This window comes from Pezoporus flaviventris, unplaced genomic scaffold, assembly GCF_033815535.1.
Source record: "Pezoporus flaviventris isolate CSIRO_AGI_PZ_B2104156 unplaced genomic scaffold, CSIRO_AGI_Pfla_v1 ptg000036l, whole genome shotgun sequence".
Taxonomy (NCBI): Eukaryota; Metazoa; Chordata; class Aves; order Psittaciformes; family Psittacidae; genus Pezoporus; species Pezoporus flaviventris.
The window spans coordinates 38,099,728-38,119,886 of NW_026892584.1; the positions used below are offsets into that span (position 1 = coordinate 38,099,728).

At 47.2% G+C, this 20,159-nt stretch overlaps 1 protein-coding gene across 4 annotated transcripts in view; it reads right to left on the minus strand.

Moving 5' to 3' along the window:
* Window positions 1-4,699, minus strand: part of BCL11B (BCL11 transcription factor B) — a 91,936-nt gene extending 87,237 nt beyond the window's left edge. Inside the window, exon 1 of one of the 4 annotated variants that reach the window (XM_061463957.1) lies at window positions 3,650-4,699. In XM_061463957.1, coding sequence (XP_061319941.1) covers window positions 3,650-3,707 — 58 coding nt within the window. In that variant the 5' untranslated portion in view covers window positions 3,708-4,699. The remainder of the gene's footprint in view (window positions 1-3,649) is intronic. The other 3 variants (XM_061463958.1, XM_061463959.1, XM_061463960.1) reach the window with 3 other exon arrangements.
* Window positions 4,700-20,159: the final 15,460 nt, after the last annotated feature.

The window sequence follows — 20,159 nt, forward strand, 5'->3', positions numbered from 1 at the left end:
AATCTTTGCTGCTGCTCTACAGAAATGTTCTTGCTTTGCCACCCTCTGCAAAACTGCTACCAGTGAGCTTTTCACATGCTCTCGCCTTTCACATTTCCTTCAAATGCAAAATGCAGGGCTAGTTTGAAAACAGATTTCTCAAGTTAAAAAAAGATCTTAAGCTGGAAAATCAGCAATTTGAATCAAACCAAAATAACATTTCTTCGCACGGAGCAGCTCCACAGCTCAGCCTCCTCTTCTCTACATCATCACCCCTTTTGCTTTGTCCAGCCATCTAAGTGAGCTCGGCTACAAAGTTTGTTCTTGCCCAACACCACTGAAGAAAGGTCCAGAGCTACTCTTTCATCTCCATGTGTTTCCCCACGTTTGGTCCTACATATACACCCACTGCAAGGCTGCCTGAGTAAGCCTGGTGAGGACGAACAGGCCACTTCATTTGGTAGTCTTAAAGACCACCGTGCTAATGAGACGCTTCAGCTCTGGAGCACAGCTACACTGCAGCCTCCCTGCTTTCTGTGTTTGTTTCTCTTACGCTCAGGATCTAAACATTTCTCTGAACACCAAGAGCATGAAACCCAATAAACTCCAGCTGAGCAGTGTCAGAAAACCCTTCTCCCTCTCTCCCCATCTCTCTCCCATTCTCTTTTCTTGCCTGGCAAGGACCTCCAATCCATCCTGAAATGTAACTCTCCTGACAGATGCCAAAAAAGGAGTCGCGGGGAGGGGAAGCCCAAGATAAGCATGACATAAACGCAAGATTTCTTAAAACAGTATCAATTCATCCCAGCTTTGGGGGCTTGTCTTGGGTTGGCTTTATTTTGTTGCAATGTTTCCCACTCCGTTGCCCTCTACTTTCCAAACTCCCCTTTAGGGAACACAGTCTCCCTGGCTGCTTTTCCCCAGGAATGACAGACACCTTCCCGAGGAGTGCGGAGATTGCAACCCCCTACCCTCGCAGCCCAGGCTCAGCGCCTGTGCGCTGCAATGCTACTCATCCCGGTGCCCCCGTCCCGGCCCCCACCGCCCCTGGATACCTTCATTTTTTTTCTGCCACTGTTCAGTATGCAGTCTGATTGCTCCGCCAGCTTCCTCAGGATGGAGAGGGAGATAAATGCAAGAGGGGAGGGAAGAAAGCTGCGTACCGCTCTGCTCTCCATTCCTCCCCAGCCTCCCCGCTAAACCCATTGTACACGCAGCAACTCGGTACCTTTTAATGCTCTCCTGCCTCATTATTTACTTTCAAGTAAACCGATCAGAAAAGGAGATCAAATTGGAAGAACAAACCTACCTGGCTCTCTTCTCTACCCCCACCCTCACCAGCAGCAAAAGCAGGGAGAAAATAAGTGTTTCACCCTTTTAAACAAATTCAGACGCGTGCAACAAACCAGATTTTCCAGGCACCCCCTTTCAACACCCCACATCTCCTCACAAGTGAGACAGAAAAGAAGTGGCAGAAATTGCACAGGGGGATTTAGAGGGTTGTGGGTGCTTTTCCTTTAAAAATAATTTCAAAAAAAATTAAAAGTGGGGGAAATTAAGAAGCCACCAACAAAATGGTAAACACGTTTTCCAAACAGGATGGTTAAAAACAAAAATGCAATTAACGAAGGGGAGGAAACTGAGGAGGGGGGAAAGCCACCTTTTATGGTGATGCAAATCTGGCTCCAAAATAACAATGAATTAAACACATAAACACACACACATACACACCAGAAAGAGCTGAATATCAGATGCATCTTCATTTATGTTCCGCCAGCTGATGGGCTGGGGGAGGGGGGGGGGGTGGAGGAGGAATGGGTTAAAAAATAAAGGCACACATAAAAAAAAAAAAAAAGAAAAAAAGAAAAGAAAAAGGAAAGACAGAGCAAAAGAAATTGCGATTTCGGGACCCAAACCGTCACCCCACAACCCTCCGCTCCGGAAAGGAAAAAATCTCACAGGAGGTGGAAAAATTATATACACATATATATATCGATTCCCAAGGAGATCTTACAAACAGAAATTTATCACCGGTAACAAAGAGAAGAGCTCGCAAGCACCAAATGCTCCTGGCAGATGGCTCCTATTCTTGGCTTTCAGGGGAGGGGAGAGAAGCCGGGGGAATATTTTATTTATTTATTTAAATTCTTTAAAATCTCAACATAAATATTCGGATCCGCTGCAGCTCAGGCTCAGCCCCGGGCTGGCTCCGTGAGCGCCGCCGCCCCCCGCAGCAACTTGCGGACTCGGTTGGTGGGGTGGGGGGTGTGCGTCCGGCCGGCCTTCCCGGCGCGGTGCGGGGCCCCATCCCGGCCTCCGCACCCCCAGTCCTCGCAACGGAGCCCCGGGCATGTTTTACCCCCCCTTCCCCGAAACAGGTCCGATGCTACAGGAGGTAAATGGGGACCTCCTGACCTCCCACCCCCTCCCCGTGCGTCGGTGGCGGCGGAGCAGCGGAGAGCCCTGGGGGCCCCGCGCCCCGGGAGGAGACCCTCTCCTCTTCCCCCGCGGCACAAGCTCTGCGGGAGCAGCGGACCAGAGGAGCGGGGTGCCCGGCGCGGGGACCTGCCCCCGACTGTGCCTGCAAGCGCTCGCCCCTCTCCCGGAGCTTTAGGGGTGGGAACGGGGAGGAGGGGGGATGATGGAGGGGGGGAGGGGGGAACTTCCTTCCCTCCCCCCACTCTATCTTTCCCTTCCCTATTTTTTTTTCGGGGGGCGGGTATGTGTGTGTTTTCATTTCACAATGGGAGCTTCGGCAAAGTGCAGCCTCCGCTCCTGCCCCAGCATCGGAGCCGGCGCCGCTGCCCGGCCTGCATTTCGGGCCCCCCCAGCCCCGTCCCCCGCCTCGGCTTTCCCTGCGGCCCCCGCCACCAACAGACTCTGCCGCCCGCCCCCGGCCGCTCTGCAGCCCTTGTCCTGCCTCTAACCCTAGCCGAGCTGATCCTGCTTCTTCCCCTCTCTGGAGGAGAGCTATCTCCCCCTCCGGCAATGCACCTGGGGCGGGCAGGGCGCAGCCTGCCCAGCTACCTGCCCCGCGGCCCCGCGACGGGAGCTCGGCGCCCGCCGTTGCCGGCCCGAGCTGCCCCGGCCACCCCTTCCACGTGCTTTCCGTTAAGTTCCCTCCCGGCCGCTCCGCTGCTTTCCCCCTCGCTGCCCACCTTGATCCGCCTCCCCCTCCCCGGCCCGCCTGTCACGCAGAAGCAACTTTTCCCACCGCTCCGCGCTATCCCAGGAGCAGGGAACGAGGAGCAGGGCCGGGGGCGAGCAGCAGAGTCCCGCGGGGTGGCCCGGCCCAGCCCGGAGCAGCGGGCCTCGCCCCGCCGCCCCCTGTTCCCGCTCCCCGGGGGAGCCCCGCGCGACGCTCGCCCCGCTGGCAGCGCCTTCCCCGCTCCACGCCGCCTGCCTGCCCGCCTCACCTCCGCACCGCTGCAAAAACGCACAGCAAACTTCGGGCTTCTCCCCCCCTCCACCCCCAGCCCATCCCCCTAGCCGCACACCCCCCTCCCCTCTTTAATTCCCTTCTCCTCTCCCTCTCTCTGAAGTCATTTACCAGCTTTGGTTTCTCCTGGAGTCATTCCTTCCCCCCCCCCCCCCCCCCCCCCCAGCTTCCTCCCCTTCCCTAATCTTGCTCCTCGATTTCGTCTCGGTCTGGTTCCAAGTTCAAACTTACGTGTGATAATCTCTCTTTGTGACAAGTGCTGCGGGTTTCCCTGCTTGCGACGGGACATTGCCCTGGCATTTACACTGGCATCGCCTGGAGAGCTGCACTGGTTTGGGGGGATGTAGTGGGGGGCCGATCCTCCTCTGTTTTTTTTCCTCTTTATTCTTCTTCTTCTTTATCGAATTCTTCTTCTTAAAAAAAAAAAAAAAAAAAAAAAGAAAAAGCGCCTCCTTTTTGTCGCTGCTGTGGTGCACTGGATGGGATCCCCTCTCAATTAAAAATCATCATCATCATCATCAGGTCTTTTTCGCTCTTTTTTTTCTCTCTTTCACACACTGTCTTTTCTCCACTGCTTCTGCCACTTGGACTTCCAGATCTCTTCTTGAACTTAGGAGGATATGCACCGCCAGTGACACTTTTCTTTTTCTCTCTTTCCAGAGTGCTTGGCAAATTGGCAAGTGCGTTCTTCCACCAGGAGGGTAAAAAAGGAAGGAAAAAAAAAAATAAAAAGCAAAAATCTGAAAAGCAGGAAAAAAAAAAAAGTACTAGAATTGGGATTGCCCCCACACACACACACACAAAAAAAAAAAAAAAGCCAAAAAAAATGTTTTTTCAGAAATTGACCCTTGCTGGGTAGATATATAGAGAGAATTTTTTTGAAAAGGGGTAGCCAAAACTGTGTCTCCTCTTTCCCAGTTCAAGTGGCACTGCTCTGCCCGGGTGCTTTTGGCTTGCCAATGCTCCTGCACCACTTTGCACTCTTCCCCCCTCGCCTGGCACTGGGACTGGAAGGAAGGAAGCCCCCAGTGCAGCTGGGCTGGTGCTGGCTATTACTATTATATATTGCAATGTGAAGATGGCGGAGTCCTGGTTCTCTGGGAGCGCTCTGTCTCTCTATGGCTGGGGCTGCCTCTGTACAATGGGATAAAATTCAAGTTCAAGTGCGGACGTGACGTTTAATCTGCACTAGAGACAAAAAGACCCAGAGAGTAGGAGCACTGGGGGCGACTAGCGGTGGCTTTTTAACACTGTACCCTGCGAGAGAACAAGAAACGCCACTCGCACACACCGCGCACACCCGCGCACACACACACACACACACACACACACACACACACACACACCCGCACCCGCACACCACGCACCGCACACACACCAAGTCGAGCCCATGCAGGGCTCGGAGCCGCTCCGGGCTTTGTGCAGCTTCGCTTTCGTGGTGCGCGGAGTGCCGGCAGCGGAGGAGAGCCGGGGGGGCAAGAAGCAGATCCGCATCCTCACGCACGGCCAAACTTCCCCGGGCGCGGCGGGGGCTCGGCAGGGCGGGGGGCGGTGGCCGGGATCGGGGGAGGCAGGTGCGGGCTGGAAGCTGCGGGGCCCTGCCCGCCGGTGCCGCCGCTGCGCTGGTGTTCATTGCGGCGGCCGTTCTGCGCCGTCCGGGCTCGGCGCTGGGGCACGCTCCCCGCCGTCCGTTCCCGGGAGCGGCAGCTCCCAGGGGGAACTCGGGCCGCTCTTTCTTCCAGGCGCCGCCGCAGCTCCTCGGCGGCGAGCACGTCCCCCTTGCATTTCTTTCGAACAGTTTTCCAACAACACAAATATCTGTGTGGGTTGAGGGAGACGGGTTTTTCTCTTTTTTTCTCCCTCCTCTCTCCCTACCCGAAGTGTGATGGTAGCGGGACACGCGCGCACACCCGATCCGCACACGCGCTCCGACCCTCTTCTCTCTCTCTTCCCCCCCACCCCCCTTAAAATCCTGGCAGAGAGGATTTTCCCGTGGAGAAACTAAGTATCAGCCACTAATCGGGAGACGCCGAGTTCCCAGGGACCGAATCTCGGTGCACTTGTCCTCCTTTTTCACACGCAGGTAAATGCCCACAACGGCCTGCGCTTCTAACTTGGGAGATTCTTGGAAACCAACTTTTTCTCCTCTACCTCCGCTCTCCCACCACATCTCCTGCGATTATTTGTTTTTTTTTTCCTCTCTCTGCCTCCATCTCCCCCTACCCCGCCCCCAGACAAGGAAACTGTTCGTTGCGAACAGCTTTTCAGCACCAGGTCTGGACAGGGCGAGGGACTTGGAAGGGGGGAGGGCTTGGAGGCAGATGGAGCAGAAACCCAAGTAACCCAGCTTCCACCCGGAGCAGGCTGAGAGCCGCTCTTCAGTCTTGTCATTTACTTTCCACGTTAAGTATTTTTTGGTATTAAATTGCGTGAGAGCCTTTGGGGGGGGGGAACCAGAATTCATCTCGGTGCCTTTAATCAGCTTTGAGTAGAATTTGGCTAAACAGCATCGCTCTCGCCTCCTCCAACAAATCTGCCTTTCCCTCCCCACACCCGCCCGCCAGCTCACAGCTCGCTGCCAGACCCCGGCCTGCCGGCACCCGGTCCGGCCGCACGCCGAGGGCAGCCGGCCCCCACGCAGCTCCCCGCCCGGGCGGGAAGGGAAGAGCCGGGCCAGCCTCATAGTGCCCCTCTCCTCAGCCCCCCCCCCCCCCCGGTTCAACGCTCGCCTGTGTTAGCGCACGGCAAACACGTAAAAGCCATTTAACGGCGCTGAAGCTGTTCAGGTTATTCGCAGTGTGTTTTGGGTTGTTTAGAAGGGTCCTGCAAAGAAAGGCGAGCGTGTTAGCGGCGGGAGTTCGCCGCCGCCGGGCAGGGGAGGGCGGGCCCCGCGGCCTCGGGCCCCGCGGCCTCGGGCCCCGACGGGTGGCCCCGCGCCGACCCTACCGGGCAGCGTCGTACGAGCCTCCGGGGTCGAGATGCGGCACCCTGCGGGGGGTGGAGGGAAAGGGCTCCCTTCCGTTGGCCGCTGCATCCGCGGGGAAGGGGGCCCGGGCCTGTCAGCGGGGTTGGGGATTGCCCTCACTCCTCTCCCCGCTTTGATCACTCCTCCCTCCCAGCTTGCGAGGCCGGGAGGCTTCGTCTGGCCGCGCCTGCCGTACAAAGCGCGGCCCGGCTCGGTGGGGCTGCGGCCCGGTCACGGCGGGGCCGTGGGGGGCAAAGTCCAGTCCGCAGCGGCTGCGGCCGTTTCTCAGCGAGCTGCAGGCCTTCGGAGCGCAGCTTATCAGGAAGTTACTGGGCATCATCTGTTGATTAACCAGTGTCTTCCAGTGAGCACTGAGAGCAAGAGTTAAGGGCCGGCAATGACTGACCAGGCGGGCGCCCGGCTGCGGAGCCCCCTCCCCTCGGGTGCGGGCAGGACTGAGGGAGGCGAGCCCCCAACCTTCCTCCTCCTCTTCCTCCTCCGAAAATACATCCCAATAAGGAAAAAAAAAAAAATTCCAAAGTGATTTCTCAGTCTCCTCTTTCCTCCCGTCTGGCACTTGTGATCATTAGCACTGAAAGCTGTTAATGTCTTGTCTCACAGCTCCCCCTTTAGTCTCTCTGCTCTCCCTGTCTCGCGTTCAAAGCCAGATCAATAGCAAGCTCTCTCTAACCTTGACCTATCCCTCGACCCGCCTCCATCTGCAGCTGGCCCCGAGCTTCTGTTTTCCCCCCGGCCCTGCCGTAGCCGGTGGCGGCAGCCCCCCCCCACCCCCGAGGGCTGCCCCGGGAGGCGGCGGCGGCCCTGGCATCTCCCCGCTTTGTCCTGGACTAGCACGGCCGTGCTGAGTACCGGCGGCCGGGAAAGGGGGCCCGTGCCTCGGCCCCTGCTCGCCCGCCATAGGGGAACGGTACAGCCCGGACTCCCGCCATCAGCCTGGGAACCTGGGGTCGCAGCTCCACGTAACCACAACAAAAACACCACAAACCCAACAACGACTTCAACAAAAAGTCTCCAAAAGGAATAAAATAACCAGGCAAAACGGGAGCAAAACCTGCAAGAAGAGAACAGGCTTTTAGCTAGCTTCAAAGGTGCTAAAGTCCCTTGTTTAAAATTAGGGGGGGAAAGCACTCTCTTGCAGAAAATAACTTGTATTAAGGTAATCATCTTTTCTGTCTTCATAATATACCAGGGACTTGAAGAGTTCTCATCCAGAAACACTGTCCTCATCATAAGGGAAATCAAGCTCATATGATGTTAAATATTCCATTTTATCCTATATACAACAAGGCATGCTGAGTCAAGAGCTCTGCATACACATGTTCAGCTTCTGGGTTTTTCTTTCTTTTTTTCTTTTTTCTTTTTTTTTATTTTTCTATTTTTTATTTTTAATTGTGCAATGTCTTCAGATAAAATTTTGAATGGATATAGATACATAAACAGCAGTGGCTTCAGTGCAAAGAGGAAGTCAAAATATCCTCACAGGGGATAAGCTTGATACGTCACTTGGACACATTTTGAATGCATTTCCACTTTCTCTCCATTTGCTCAAATAACTTTTCAGTGGAAGAAAAATTGGAGCTGCAGATTCTGTGTGATGTGATTTTAGTTTCTTCCCAGTCTTTACTGAGAAAGCTCATGCTAAGTTAGAAGCAAATTGTTTTTTATACAGATCTAGGACTTGGAGGGGGGGGAAGAGAGGAAGGGAAGGGAGGAAGGAGGTTTGAGACAGTCTTGACATAAATGTGGCTGCTGTCCTCATTCTCTTTGAATCTTTAAATGTTGCTGCTTGGGAAGAGAAATAATAATAAACACAGGGTGTTGATCTGATCGGCTTAGTTAGCCGCTCCACCTTGTGAAAAGACACAGAAACACAGGATCTAACCAGATCATACTTACATACATATTAATAAAGTTCCCGAGGTGGCAGTTCAGCCTTCACATACAGTGCAAGGATCTCTGCGAGTTCTCATTTTAGACCCATAAAAAAAGATAAAAAGAGGTCTTTTGGGTTTCCCTGAATATTTTTCTGCAGTGGGTTTATATCATTTCTGAAAATTACATAGTTAAGTGGCATCAAATTTCTGGGTGATATAATAACTCAAAATGTGTAATTTTTTTGCATCAAATCACTTTGCAGCCATAAACAGAGCTTCAGAACCTCAATTAGAGGAATGATTTGGTGGGGTTTTTCATTTATGGCAAACAGTAAAATTGTTCTTGTTATCTATTCAAATATATATAAATTGCAACATTTATTCACTTGATTTTCTTTTCCATGACACTGGTATATTTGAGAGTGCAGTGAAATGGAGGCTTAAGAGGAAAATGTATTATCTTCTGCCCCACTCCCAAGACTTTTTTGAGAGAGGCAAAAGCAATGCAGATTTTGCTGTGTTTTCAAGACATTTGGGGTCTCCTTATTTTTGGTGGTTGTCACTTCCTGATGTTTCCAGGAGTGAAAGCAGAAAATGAAATTTTCTTAACATTTGCATTCTAAACCTTCCCTGGAGTCCCCTGCTCAGTCAATGGGCTGTGGGGTTTGGTGGGTTTGAGGTTTTTTGGTTGTGTTTTTGTGTGTGTGTGTTGTTTTGTGTTGAGGGTTTTTTGTTTTGTTTTGTTTTGTATTTGTTTTTTCTGCTTTTTCCTCCAGAGTCTTATTTTTCCAATTCTTTCCAAATGTTAAACATACCAGGTAACAGTGCAAATGCTGAGGTTCAGTTTTCTCCCACACCTTTTTTCAATTAAAATTAACAAGATCAAAACAATATCTTTCCCCACACTCTCCCCACCCCAAAAAAAAAAAAAAAAAAAAAAAGAAAATAGAGTAATAATCATGGAACCAGTAAGCCAGAGCACAAGGAAAACACTGATTTATTTATTTATTACTCAGATAAAATGAAGTATTTGGCTCTGTTTCCTTTCCTCAATGCAGCTGGTACATTCCTAAAGGCAGAATTTGGTCTGTTTAAGATTCATACTTTCAGATAGTAGAGATTCAGTTGTGTCCCCACCAAAATCACCTGCAGGACTCTCAGGGAATGCAGTGAGGACAAGACCTGCCCCTACATTTGTGACTTGAGGCTCTCTCTGATAACAATTCTCTCCAGCACCTTCTCTCAACCGGCAATGGGCCACCTGCATTTACATACACATGTTGACAGGCCAAGGTAGAGGGGAAAGTAAATAAGAGTCAAGCATCCCATCTACTAGATATGCTCTGTCCTCCAGTGAACGCCATTTGGGCATCCACATAACACCCCGGTGAGGACTGCTATTTACAAAAAATAAAGAGAAAAATCGAAGAAAGAAAGGAAGATGGGCAAAACCCACTGTTGCTGAGGAGGCTTTTTTAAAAAAGCTGGCACGTCTTCCCTAACAACTTCAATCCAAGGGTTGTTTTTGTCTTTAGAAAACAAATGCCATCATTGCTTGGTGCAATAAGCTGAGTTTTGTGAACCAGCATAAATTGTGCTGTAAGAAAAAAAATAAGAATCCTGGAAAAGCTCCTAGAAATTTAGGGGTATTTTTATCTGAAAAAGTACTTTTAAAATTTGCTCCACTGTGGAAATTCCTAACACTGTCTAGTGAGAGACAGATATTCATGTGCGATTTGGTTTGCATGTGAAGGGGACAAAGAACCCCTCCTCCCTCCATGGGTTCTCCTCAGAACTTATACAACCTGAAATTTGGGATCCATACAGAACTCCTCTGCTTTCAAGAGCAAGTTTCAACCAATTTCTTCTCTTTCCCTTCTTAGATGACTTTAAGAGGATTTTAAATCTTTGGATTGTCTAAATTAACAAAGGGCTATAAGCTCTGAACATAGCAATGAAATCTTCTGCTTGAACTCATGACAGAAATGTTCCAGCCTGTCTCTTGTGAATCATGAAAATCCAAATCTGAACATCAGAAGAGAACAGCAACTCATTCATTCTTGTCCTTTATTCCTCTATGTTCTTCCTACTTTATTTAAATAGGGTATATCCATAGTAACGTGTTAGCACTGTTATTGTTATTATTTTTATTATTTTAACTTGGGCAACAGAACTCAATCGGGGAAATTCATCAGTTTTAGATTCAGTACCAGCCTCTGCAGTTTCATTATTCCTGTTGACAATTACGGATCGCAGAAGTGCAGATGCCTGGCCTGGGAGTGCTTGTGTATTGCACCCAAATTACACATTCCTGTTCATAAAGAGTGAAACAAAGTATGAATGTGAACGTCATTGCTCTGTCTCAGGCAACTATTCACATCTTAATTGAAAATGATCAAATAACAGCATTCCCTTTGACAAACAAATGACAATGTATTGCCACCCTCACTGAGGATGAGGTCAAGCTGAAAAGCTATGGGCAACAGCTGGTATTGGCTGTAACACGCCAAGAACATATGCTTGTGCACTCCCACGTGCACACTCCAGTCTTGGACTGTGTTTCCTTCCCGGTCAGTTCCTTGAAAGATGCTGCTCCTGAATCCAGGATCATGCTTGCCACTTTCCCAGTTTTGATTTTGCCTTCTCCTCAGGCAGCTCGCTTTTGCTTCTGCTGGTGGGCTGCAGGTCAGTGCCATGATGACAGATTGGTAGCTCTCACCTCCGCTGACACTTTGAAATGTAATTTAGGATGATCAGGCCACCTTGGTGCTAGGTAGACCAGAGGTTTGATAGCACCCTAGTCAAAGGCCAAATTGATGTGAAGCATGTATGGAACAGCAGATGAAGCCTTTTCTGAGCCAACTGTTCCACCTGGACCCCACTACAAATTATTGTTTTCAATTACCACCTGTGTACTCCTTCCCATGCAACTTATTGATGTAAAATTACAACAACACTGGTATAAATAAGTTATGCTGCGATTGTAAAATGGAAGAAATTTTGTTGTAGCAATTATGTTCAGCAAGATGACAAAATAAATTTCCAGTGCTGTGCTTGCAGTAACCTGGGGAATTTAAACCTCATAATTTCCATTCATTTCAGATAATTTGGAGTAATTTCTATATGTAATAACTTTGTAATGAAAAACACAGCAGTACTGAAGTGATTTCAATTCTTTTTTTTTTTTCTTTCCTATGGTATACATGGCACAAAATAAATAATAAAAGTAATATTTCCGTTTTGTATGTGTTTGGTAATTCTTTCAGCAAAATCATAAACTAATACCAGGACTAAATCCCTGTCCATGAAATGAAAAATAAATTGAGTTAAAGAAAGTGAAAAAGTATGAAAGGCCTTGGATGTTTTATTGTGACTTTATTAAATTGTATCATCTCTATGCTCTATGGTATCCCCAGGGGTTACTGTTCTGGGGAAGGGCAGAGAGCTAGATAGGTACATGTCCCTAGATCAAAAGCAGAGATGGTTGGAGGAAATTCATACAGAAGTGTTTAATTCAACCCTTTAATTTTAAAAATGGAAACTACAAGTAATAATAAAAAAAAAAAATGTGAGAGGTGTGGGATAGTACAGGACAAAAGGCACAAGTTGCTTTGGGGCACTGATTTTCATTAGTGTATTTGATGGTAAGTTACTTAGATACTGTAAACATGTGTAATCATAGAATATATTCCAATACAAGGGAATAGCATTTAATTAAAGATAATAAAGAGTACTATACATCACTGAAAAGCTGTATCTGTGTCCTACTTACCATCAGAACACAAGGCTATTATTACACAATAAACAAGAAATCATGTGCTCTGCTTTGTGGAAAACAGCGATTTCCTTGGGAAAAATAATAATACAATACCAGTAATACTATTTTTGCATTTATGTCTCACTTGCATCTCCCAGTGATTCATAAAGGCTGAGATGGTTCTGCTAGTAATGAGCAAAATTAGGCATAAAAGGTGTTCCTATAACCTTGAAAGGTTACCCAGCCAAGCTGTGGGACAAACACAAAAATGCAGGATTATAAAGACTAAAAGCCAGTTCTCTTTAACTGCTAAAAATCCATCTCCCAATACCACCTCTACCTCTCTTCTTCAACAACAGCAATATTAAACGTCATGTTATTACTCAGTATGAGGCTACTGAGCTGTACAAGGAGAGAGTCAATTGGAATAAGTTAGTCAGTGTCATACGTGGATGGTACTCAAGGTTTGTGCCTGTCTCTGCACACCTTTGAATTTGCAGATGTCCAGTGACTGCAGGGTCACTCCCTTGCTAGCTTCCCCATGGCCTGGCTGTAACTGAGCTGCCGGAAGATAACATGAAACACAAGAAATTGAAGATTTATGATAGCCCACTGGAAATGTTGGCCAGAGATCATGTAACAGCAGCACAGGGATAACCAAAACAACTGTCTGCTGAGAGGAGGAAAGAAAAAGGTAGTTTAGAAAAGACTGATTTTGAAGGGGACACATCAAGCCACAGAGAAAATAATGTGCAGATCCTTAATTTGGGGCTTACCTGCTACCGAAATCAGTGGTCATTTGTTGCCTAAATAACTCCTGAGGCTTTGTTGCCAATTTGATCAAGTCGGGATTTGCCATACAACAGTTTACGTCCCTGGTCACCAGGATATGTAGATCCAGAGGCTGTATTCCAGCAGATATTTTGGACAATTCAGGTCTAGAAACACAAGAGGAAATGTAAGAGAGGTAAAAATGAGCCACAGTACAACAGCACACAGCAGTTGGCGCCAAGATTGTAAAAATACAGATTCCCATCCCTAACCTTCACACTAAAGAAATGGAAATGGAAACAAAGTTCTAAAAGCTAGAAGCACGTAGAGGTCAACAGCAACATGTAATGGCAGGGAGCTGAAAAACTCTGATCCCTTCATGAAAAGCAGCCTCAAAAGCAAGGACCAAAATAGAACCCACTTGTGGCAAAGTTGAGGGGCTACGTTTGAATAGTGGCTCCTGTGTCTCTGTATCTTTGTGTGGCAATGTTTCAGCCTCTGAGAAGAGGGAGCTGTCTGCTGCTGCTCCGAGCCTCCATACCTGTCCTGGGTTCAGCAGTAGCAGTCATGTTTCTTCTTCTTGGTAGCTGGTGCAGTGCTGTGTTTTGACTTTCAGCCTAGAAATGTGTTTAGGAATTGATTTTTTAAACCTATATATATATATATATATGTGCGTGTGTATATATATATGCTTATTCTACCTTTTGTGAATTTTCTGATCCCCCTTCAGAATTACAGGTAATTGCGTTGCCTTCTGCTAAATTGCTCAAAAATTCAATAGATGCTTTCCCAAATATAATTTTTTAAGAAAGCAAGTTAATGCCTATGAGCGAAGCAAACAATCATCTACCAAAGTGCATTCCTAAATTCTTCTGAGTCAGGTTAAGACAAATCTTTCCAAACAGCAATGCCCTTGCATACCAACTGCCACTATTTGAAGCCTGACCCTTTCTGAGCCTTTCCTGCTAAAGAAGGTGTCTTGTGTTGAATCTTACCTGGGACAGGGTACAAGTGGATTTTGTTTGTTTTACTGAATATATGTAGGTGAGGTGAACCTATAGATACAAAAAACAAACAAACAAACAAACAAAAACAAAAACCACTATCTTTTCTGTATTCAAATCTTAATTGAGATACTGAGCTAAAACTAGCTATCCAGAAGCAAAAGTATACTGGGAGGTGGAAGGAAAAAGAGATAGAGACACAAGCAGGTGTCATTTAAAGCATATTACTAAGTCCTCTTGCTTTTTAGATTATTCATGTGTTTGCAGATTCAGGGCCTTATACTAAAGTACACTCAAGGCCACGTTTGCCTATATGCACAACGATGAGCACACTACCAGCATTTGCCATGCAAAGGAGTACATCAAATAAGAATAAAACCATGCCAACAAAATCCCCCTCACCCCATGCGCAAATTAAATTCATGATGAGCAGGCCTGAGGGAGGGAAGCAGCAGTGGAGGCCTGGCATGCCATGTTAAACTGAATCTCCCTTCTGCCTACTCCTCCACCTCTTTCTTTTCCTCCTCCTCGCCATGTGGCATCCTACTCTCCTGCTGCTTGCCTGCTACGCCTCTGCATCCCCTCCATGAAGCACTGTACGGTAGCAGTAGCAGCAGCAGGAGAACGCTGCCAGTCCCTGCCTAATCATCCCCCACCGTGCTGTCCAGGAAGACCTGCTCACCCTCTCAGCCTCCTGTCCCACCGACCATCACGCAACTAATTGGGGGAAATCAGGCATTAGCACCACAGCCAGGAGCCTCGGGCACCTTCTGGACTCACTACAGTTGAGGACACGAGTGTTAGGCAGCTGATGGATCTTCTCCCCCTCCAAAGACCCCACCAAGGCTGTTGTTGCTGCCATGCCTGTGATTTATTTGGCAATCTATAAAAGAATCTCAAAACAGCCTCCATGAGGCACTTAGACCTACTGTCTCCTGTCCTCTGCAGCAGCTCGCTGGCATGTTGAACTGTTCTGTGCCCTTTTTCAGGATGAAGCCTCACTCTTCAAGGTGGATTTCACTGCCATAAATCCCGTGCTGGTAACTTGTGGTGATAGCTGTTGCTTTATCACTCTCTATCACAGCCACGTTGCTCAGGCTGTTCCTGGTGGTGGTGGGTGAACTTTGCTGAACTCCACACTTACCTGCAGGGAAAGTCAGAGGAGGAGCCTTGGGACCAGCAGGAGAGGAAGTGGGGTGCTCCAGACTGCAGCTACCGACCAGTAACACTGGTGATAATACTTTTACCACTGACAAAGCAAGCCTTATCTCTGAACCTAAGTACAGCATATCTGTCTGCTGCAGGCTGGACATTGTTCTGAAATGACCAACCCATGATATCAATTTACAGTTTCAGTGTGATACAGTCTGCTGATATTAGAAAGGATATAAAATATGAACACAGTAAAACCATCATCCCTAAAAGCCTCAGTGTACATCAACTCAGTACAGACAAAACCAGCAAATACTCTTACCCTGTATACACACCTGTGTCATGTTTGCAGGAGGGTGTTCAAACATGCTGAGGAGGGCTGGGCTTGCCAGTGGGCTCTGAGAGCAGGCAGATTCTGCTTGTGGGCTTCCATGGTGGGCAAGCACTGCCCTTCCCAACACAGGGATGGACAGTCCTGCTGGTGATGCAGAGCTAGCCAACTCAGCCATGGACCCAAACTGCCAGGATATGAGACCTTACAAACTCATCTTAGCAGTGGGCTGGGGATCTCTTCACCATGTGATGCAAATCTGCCCAGGAAGCTGTAGCCATAGCCTTGCTACTGTTTCATTGCTGCCATCTTCAGATTTTATTAAAATTTGGGCTTTTTTTTTTGTGAAAAAGTTCACGGTTAAAAAAAGAGCTTTTCCTAACTGCAGAGGGGAAAAAAAAAAATCCCTGAAATGTGCCAAAAGCCCAAACTGTGCCAACCAAAAAGCTCAGCATTTCAGAGAAAAAAAGGACACTTTACTAAACACAATAAAAGGAACTAAACCAGCAAATGCTTCTTCAATCACACACACAGCACTTAGCCTTACCACATGAATCCCAAGTGCCTATGGTTACCATCTTGCTCTTCTGTACCAGCTTGGGTACACACTGGCCAAGGCAGAAACCTGCAGAGCTGGGGGGCTTTGGCTGACCAGCAACCACCTTTGGGGGCACAGCAATTAAAAGCATAGTAATGAAGCTGCAGTTAAAGCCTGATGGGCTGTGTGAGAGGTCAGCAGCTGTGCTTTGCTCACCTATCAGAGTTCAGCAGGTGAGCTTTGGTGCAGAAAGCAGATGGAAGGATCAAGGCTGCTTGATGTGGCCAGGCATTGACCTGACTTTGGCTTCTCAATCCACTTACATTCCATGGTGCAGTGTAGAAGTGCCCACTGCTCCCTGACACAGCATACGTGTGCTTGTAAGCTGCTGGGTGCTGCCTGGATTTAACTGCATGTTTAACTGCAGGCATATTCCTGTATGCTTGAGGTCTTAATTTTACTGATGAATATGGTGAAACGTTTGGATTTCACAAGGAGTCTCCTTTTTTGGCCATTTGGGACATTTGATATTCAAATTGCATGTCTCTGGGGCATGTGCAATTCAAACCTTTCCACTTTCAGAGATCTGCCCATTGCTCATGAGTACTTGGATTAGTTGGTTTGAAGGCTAGAGGCTACTTGCATAATGCAGGCAGCAGAAGCTCACCCAGGCTTTCGAGCGACCAAACCCACAGCTCACATTTGAATTGTAGAAAGCCACCCAGACTTGTCTTAAGGACAAGGCTGCAACAACCCTAAGTGAATTGTTTCAGTAATACATTGCCTCCCTTATTGCCAACCTGAATTTGTTCAGCTTCAGCCTCCAACTAACTGATCTGACTAATTGATTTGATTCTGATTCAGTTCTCTGTCCTAACTGTGCTAGGACAGACAACTGAATCCTTTCCCTAATACCGGTCATACTCAATTTCTGGTCATGAAATTTCTGAACTTTCTCCCCATAAGTCAGTTGTGTTACCTCAATAAGATGTGCAGAACCAGAATCCTTACCATCTCCTTACCTTTTCTCTGAACTTTTTCCAGCACTCACAAAATTAAACAAGACTTCCTTCACAGTGCTAAAAAGAAACAAAACTGGTGTTCTCACCTTGTTTGCAGAGCCAAAGAAATCAGTCATCTGGAACCAAAATAGATTTACTGTGCATAACCGACCTAAAGAGCTTTTTGTATTTATTTAAATGGACTGGTGAAGAAAGGATGCACAAAACCCATTTTAGAACCAGAGCTGTGCTATAACCAGTCTGCATCAAAGGCAAATTTACTGAGGAGAATAAAAAAGACTCAAGCCTCATCCTCCCTAATTAGTTCTAATCAGCGAGAAATATTCCTGCCACAGGCTAAAGGAATCTGCCACATCACTGCAGAGCCCTCATATCCTTATCACTGCTGTCTCACATCCTGGTATTTTCACTGTATTTACCCTTGTCCTCCCTCTCCTTTGGTTATTATCTCCACTTCGCTTCAAACCAGAGGATGCCCAGTATTTTTCTGGTTTTGCTGAAACAGACAGCAACCAGGAACTCCTGCCCTTTGAAGACTCCACCGAGGTATTAATTGCATTTTCAAGGGACACATACACCTTCAAAATCCTACTGGCCAGAGCATGAGTTTGGGACTTCTGAGAGGCAGGTGCACTTAGTAACAACCACTATCAGCATCATCATCCAGTTTAACATGCTTCTCTTCTCCACCCCACTCCCTCATCTCCCACCCGTCTTCGATTCTAGTTTAAATATTACTTGGAGCAGAATGGAATGATTGTCCTCAGTACCCAATAAACTGATTTCTAAGTAAGTGCTGTGTAAGCACTTTCTGCAAGGGATTGTCTTCTTGGATCTTGCTTGTACCTTGCCAGCACAAAAAATCCGTAATTCCCCATGAAGGATATTGTGAAGTGTAACTTTTCCAAGAGAATTAAATGCTGTATTTATATCTACAATTTTTGCACAGATGTCTTATCTCAAGTTGTGCTTCAAAAATTGTATTTACAAAAGAAATACATGTTTAAATGTATGTTTCGTGCTTTACCTAGTATGCGTTGGAGTAACAGAGCAGATGTTCTACAAGGCCATGTTTTAAAGCTAGGTCATCTGTGCTGCCGCATATTTATTGGAGAGAATGTCCAGCTTAAAATCTCTGCCTATTCCTTTCCTGTTGTTTCTCAAAAATTCTTACTCTGCCTTTAATACAGGTCAGCCAAGCTGTTTTGATAGTGAGAGGCAAACTTCAGGTTTTGTTGCTTATTTTCATTAAAAGAAGGGCAGAGCGGATTCCTTTGAAATTTCAGCTGTCAGGAAGTGATGATTGTTGTGTAAGTAAGTTATCTTTCTTTTATTGATAATTCTAGCATGTCAGTTACTTTGAAATATATAGATACCTGCATAGGATGTGGCAGATATTTATACATCTTGATGCCAAACAAAGAGGCAGTTGGTCCCACTGTGATTGCACTTGAGCTCATGTAGATGGGATATCTTCATCCGCAGAATGGCACCACTGGTTTTAGAATTCGACCCCATAGCCTGCAAGGAGTTGTGTGAAAGCACGTGGCCACATGCCAGTCTCTTGGCATGGTAGGCAAACCACGAATTTAGCCATCTCTTAAAAATACAGGCTGAAGACATAATTTTTGATGATTATATAAATTAGCAGCACAAGATCTATTGTAAAGAATATAATGCACTTGCTGAAACAGGAACATATAAGCGCTGGACCTGATCCATCTCTGGTAGCTTGTGTAGGTATTCAGACATGTCTAAAAATGGGTGCCCAAAGCAGGGCAGAATATTTTATTGCCCTTTTACCCTTTGTACACCACAGGGGCATGTAGTCAGGAGGTCTCTGATCACAATGCTGGCAGTGTCTGAGCCAAATTCTCTGGCCATGTTATCTTTTCTGATGTGGCACAGGAAAGAGAGCTATGCCCTTTAGACCTCTTCAAATCCTGGTCATGGCAAACAGAGATTGTCTCCTTGTACAAGTGGAAGGTGCTGAGGGTTTGTACCGTGACCAGAGGAAGGCTGTGCACTGCCCCAGTGCTCTGCCCAGGTGCTGATATTGAACGTCAACTGCTATAAACTCTGAGCAATAACATTCCATGTTTCATGGATTTATTATCAACAGCCTGCATTGCCCATTGACCTCAAGGTAGTTTTATTGTTCATCACCATGATGTGGTCACATTTCTCCAGGTTAGAATTGCTGCTTATCGCTTCTGTCAATGGCATCACAGCTTCATGACTCAGTTGGCTCTGACCTGGCTGTTGAGGTAAGGGCAGATGTGGGTCTTGAAGGCAGTTGACCATGCTCTGCCAGGTGCGTGGACCCCCAAAGTCCCTCCTTCTGCTGAAGCTGCGCTGCAGGTATCTGAAAGACATTCTGCTTTCTAATTCTTTAAGAAGCTGCAGGATTGATGCAAATGTTTTGTTTCTCCACCTTTCTTGCAGCTTTGCCCTTGCCAGGCATTTTTCTTTCAGCCTTTCTTGTTGTTTCACTACAGAGCTCCCACACTGACCTCTTCTGTATGTGTTATTGGTAGGCTGTTCCCTCGCACCCACTGCCTTCCTTTGCTGTATTGGCTTGACCTTTTCCTGGGATAGCTAGCTGTTCCCTTGCTATCTTGAGGTGTTTCTCTAGGGCTAGATCTCCTCTTTTTATACCTTTCTGTAAGAGGGAATTGTGTCCTACAGATGATCTTGGCTCCATTTAGGGAGTGTTTAACATCTCCAGAGCCATAGATTTTGCAGCTCTGGAAGGCGGGTGTCTATCTCAGCTCCTGCTTCTTGAGGTGGGATAAAAGATACAATATTTCTCCAGAGTCTCATTCTGTCTGCAGGGTCATGATCCTAATCAAACACCTTTATCAGCTATTCCAGTGTTTCAGGCATTATTCCTGGCAACAGCATCTCACTTGCTTCTTGTCCTTTAATTCCCAGTGAGACAGTAAAAACCTTTACCTTCATTTTCTCACCTTTATCTTTCATGGTCAGCTCTGCATATGGACTTGGTTCTGGCTTCCCAGCTACTATACTGGGGGTGTGTGTGTGTGTGTGTGTTTCCCTTCACATTACCTGTTTGTTCTTTTTCTAGCTGCTGCTCTGTAAACTTGCTCTTCCTTGCTTGCTATGGGTTCACTACCTGGGTTCATGCATCACATGCTACATGATCCCATGGGAGGACTGTAATACTTCTAGGTGTGTCTCTCTATCAAGACAATTTCTTTGTTTGTGCTGATATGCCACAGACACTGGCTTCCTGGTGCCGATAAATGCTTCTGTCCTGAAATTCTTGTCTCCCTGTTGTGTTCC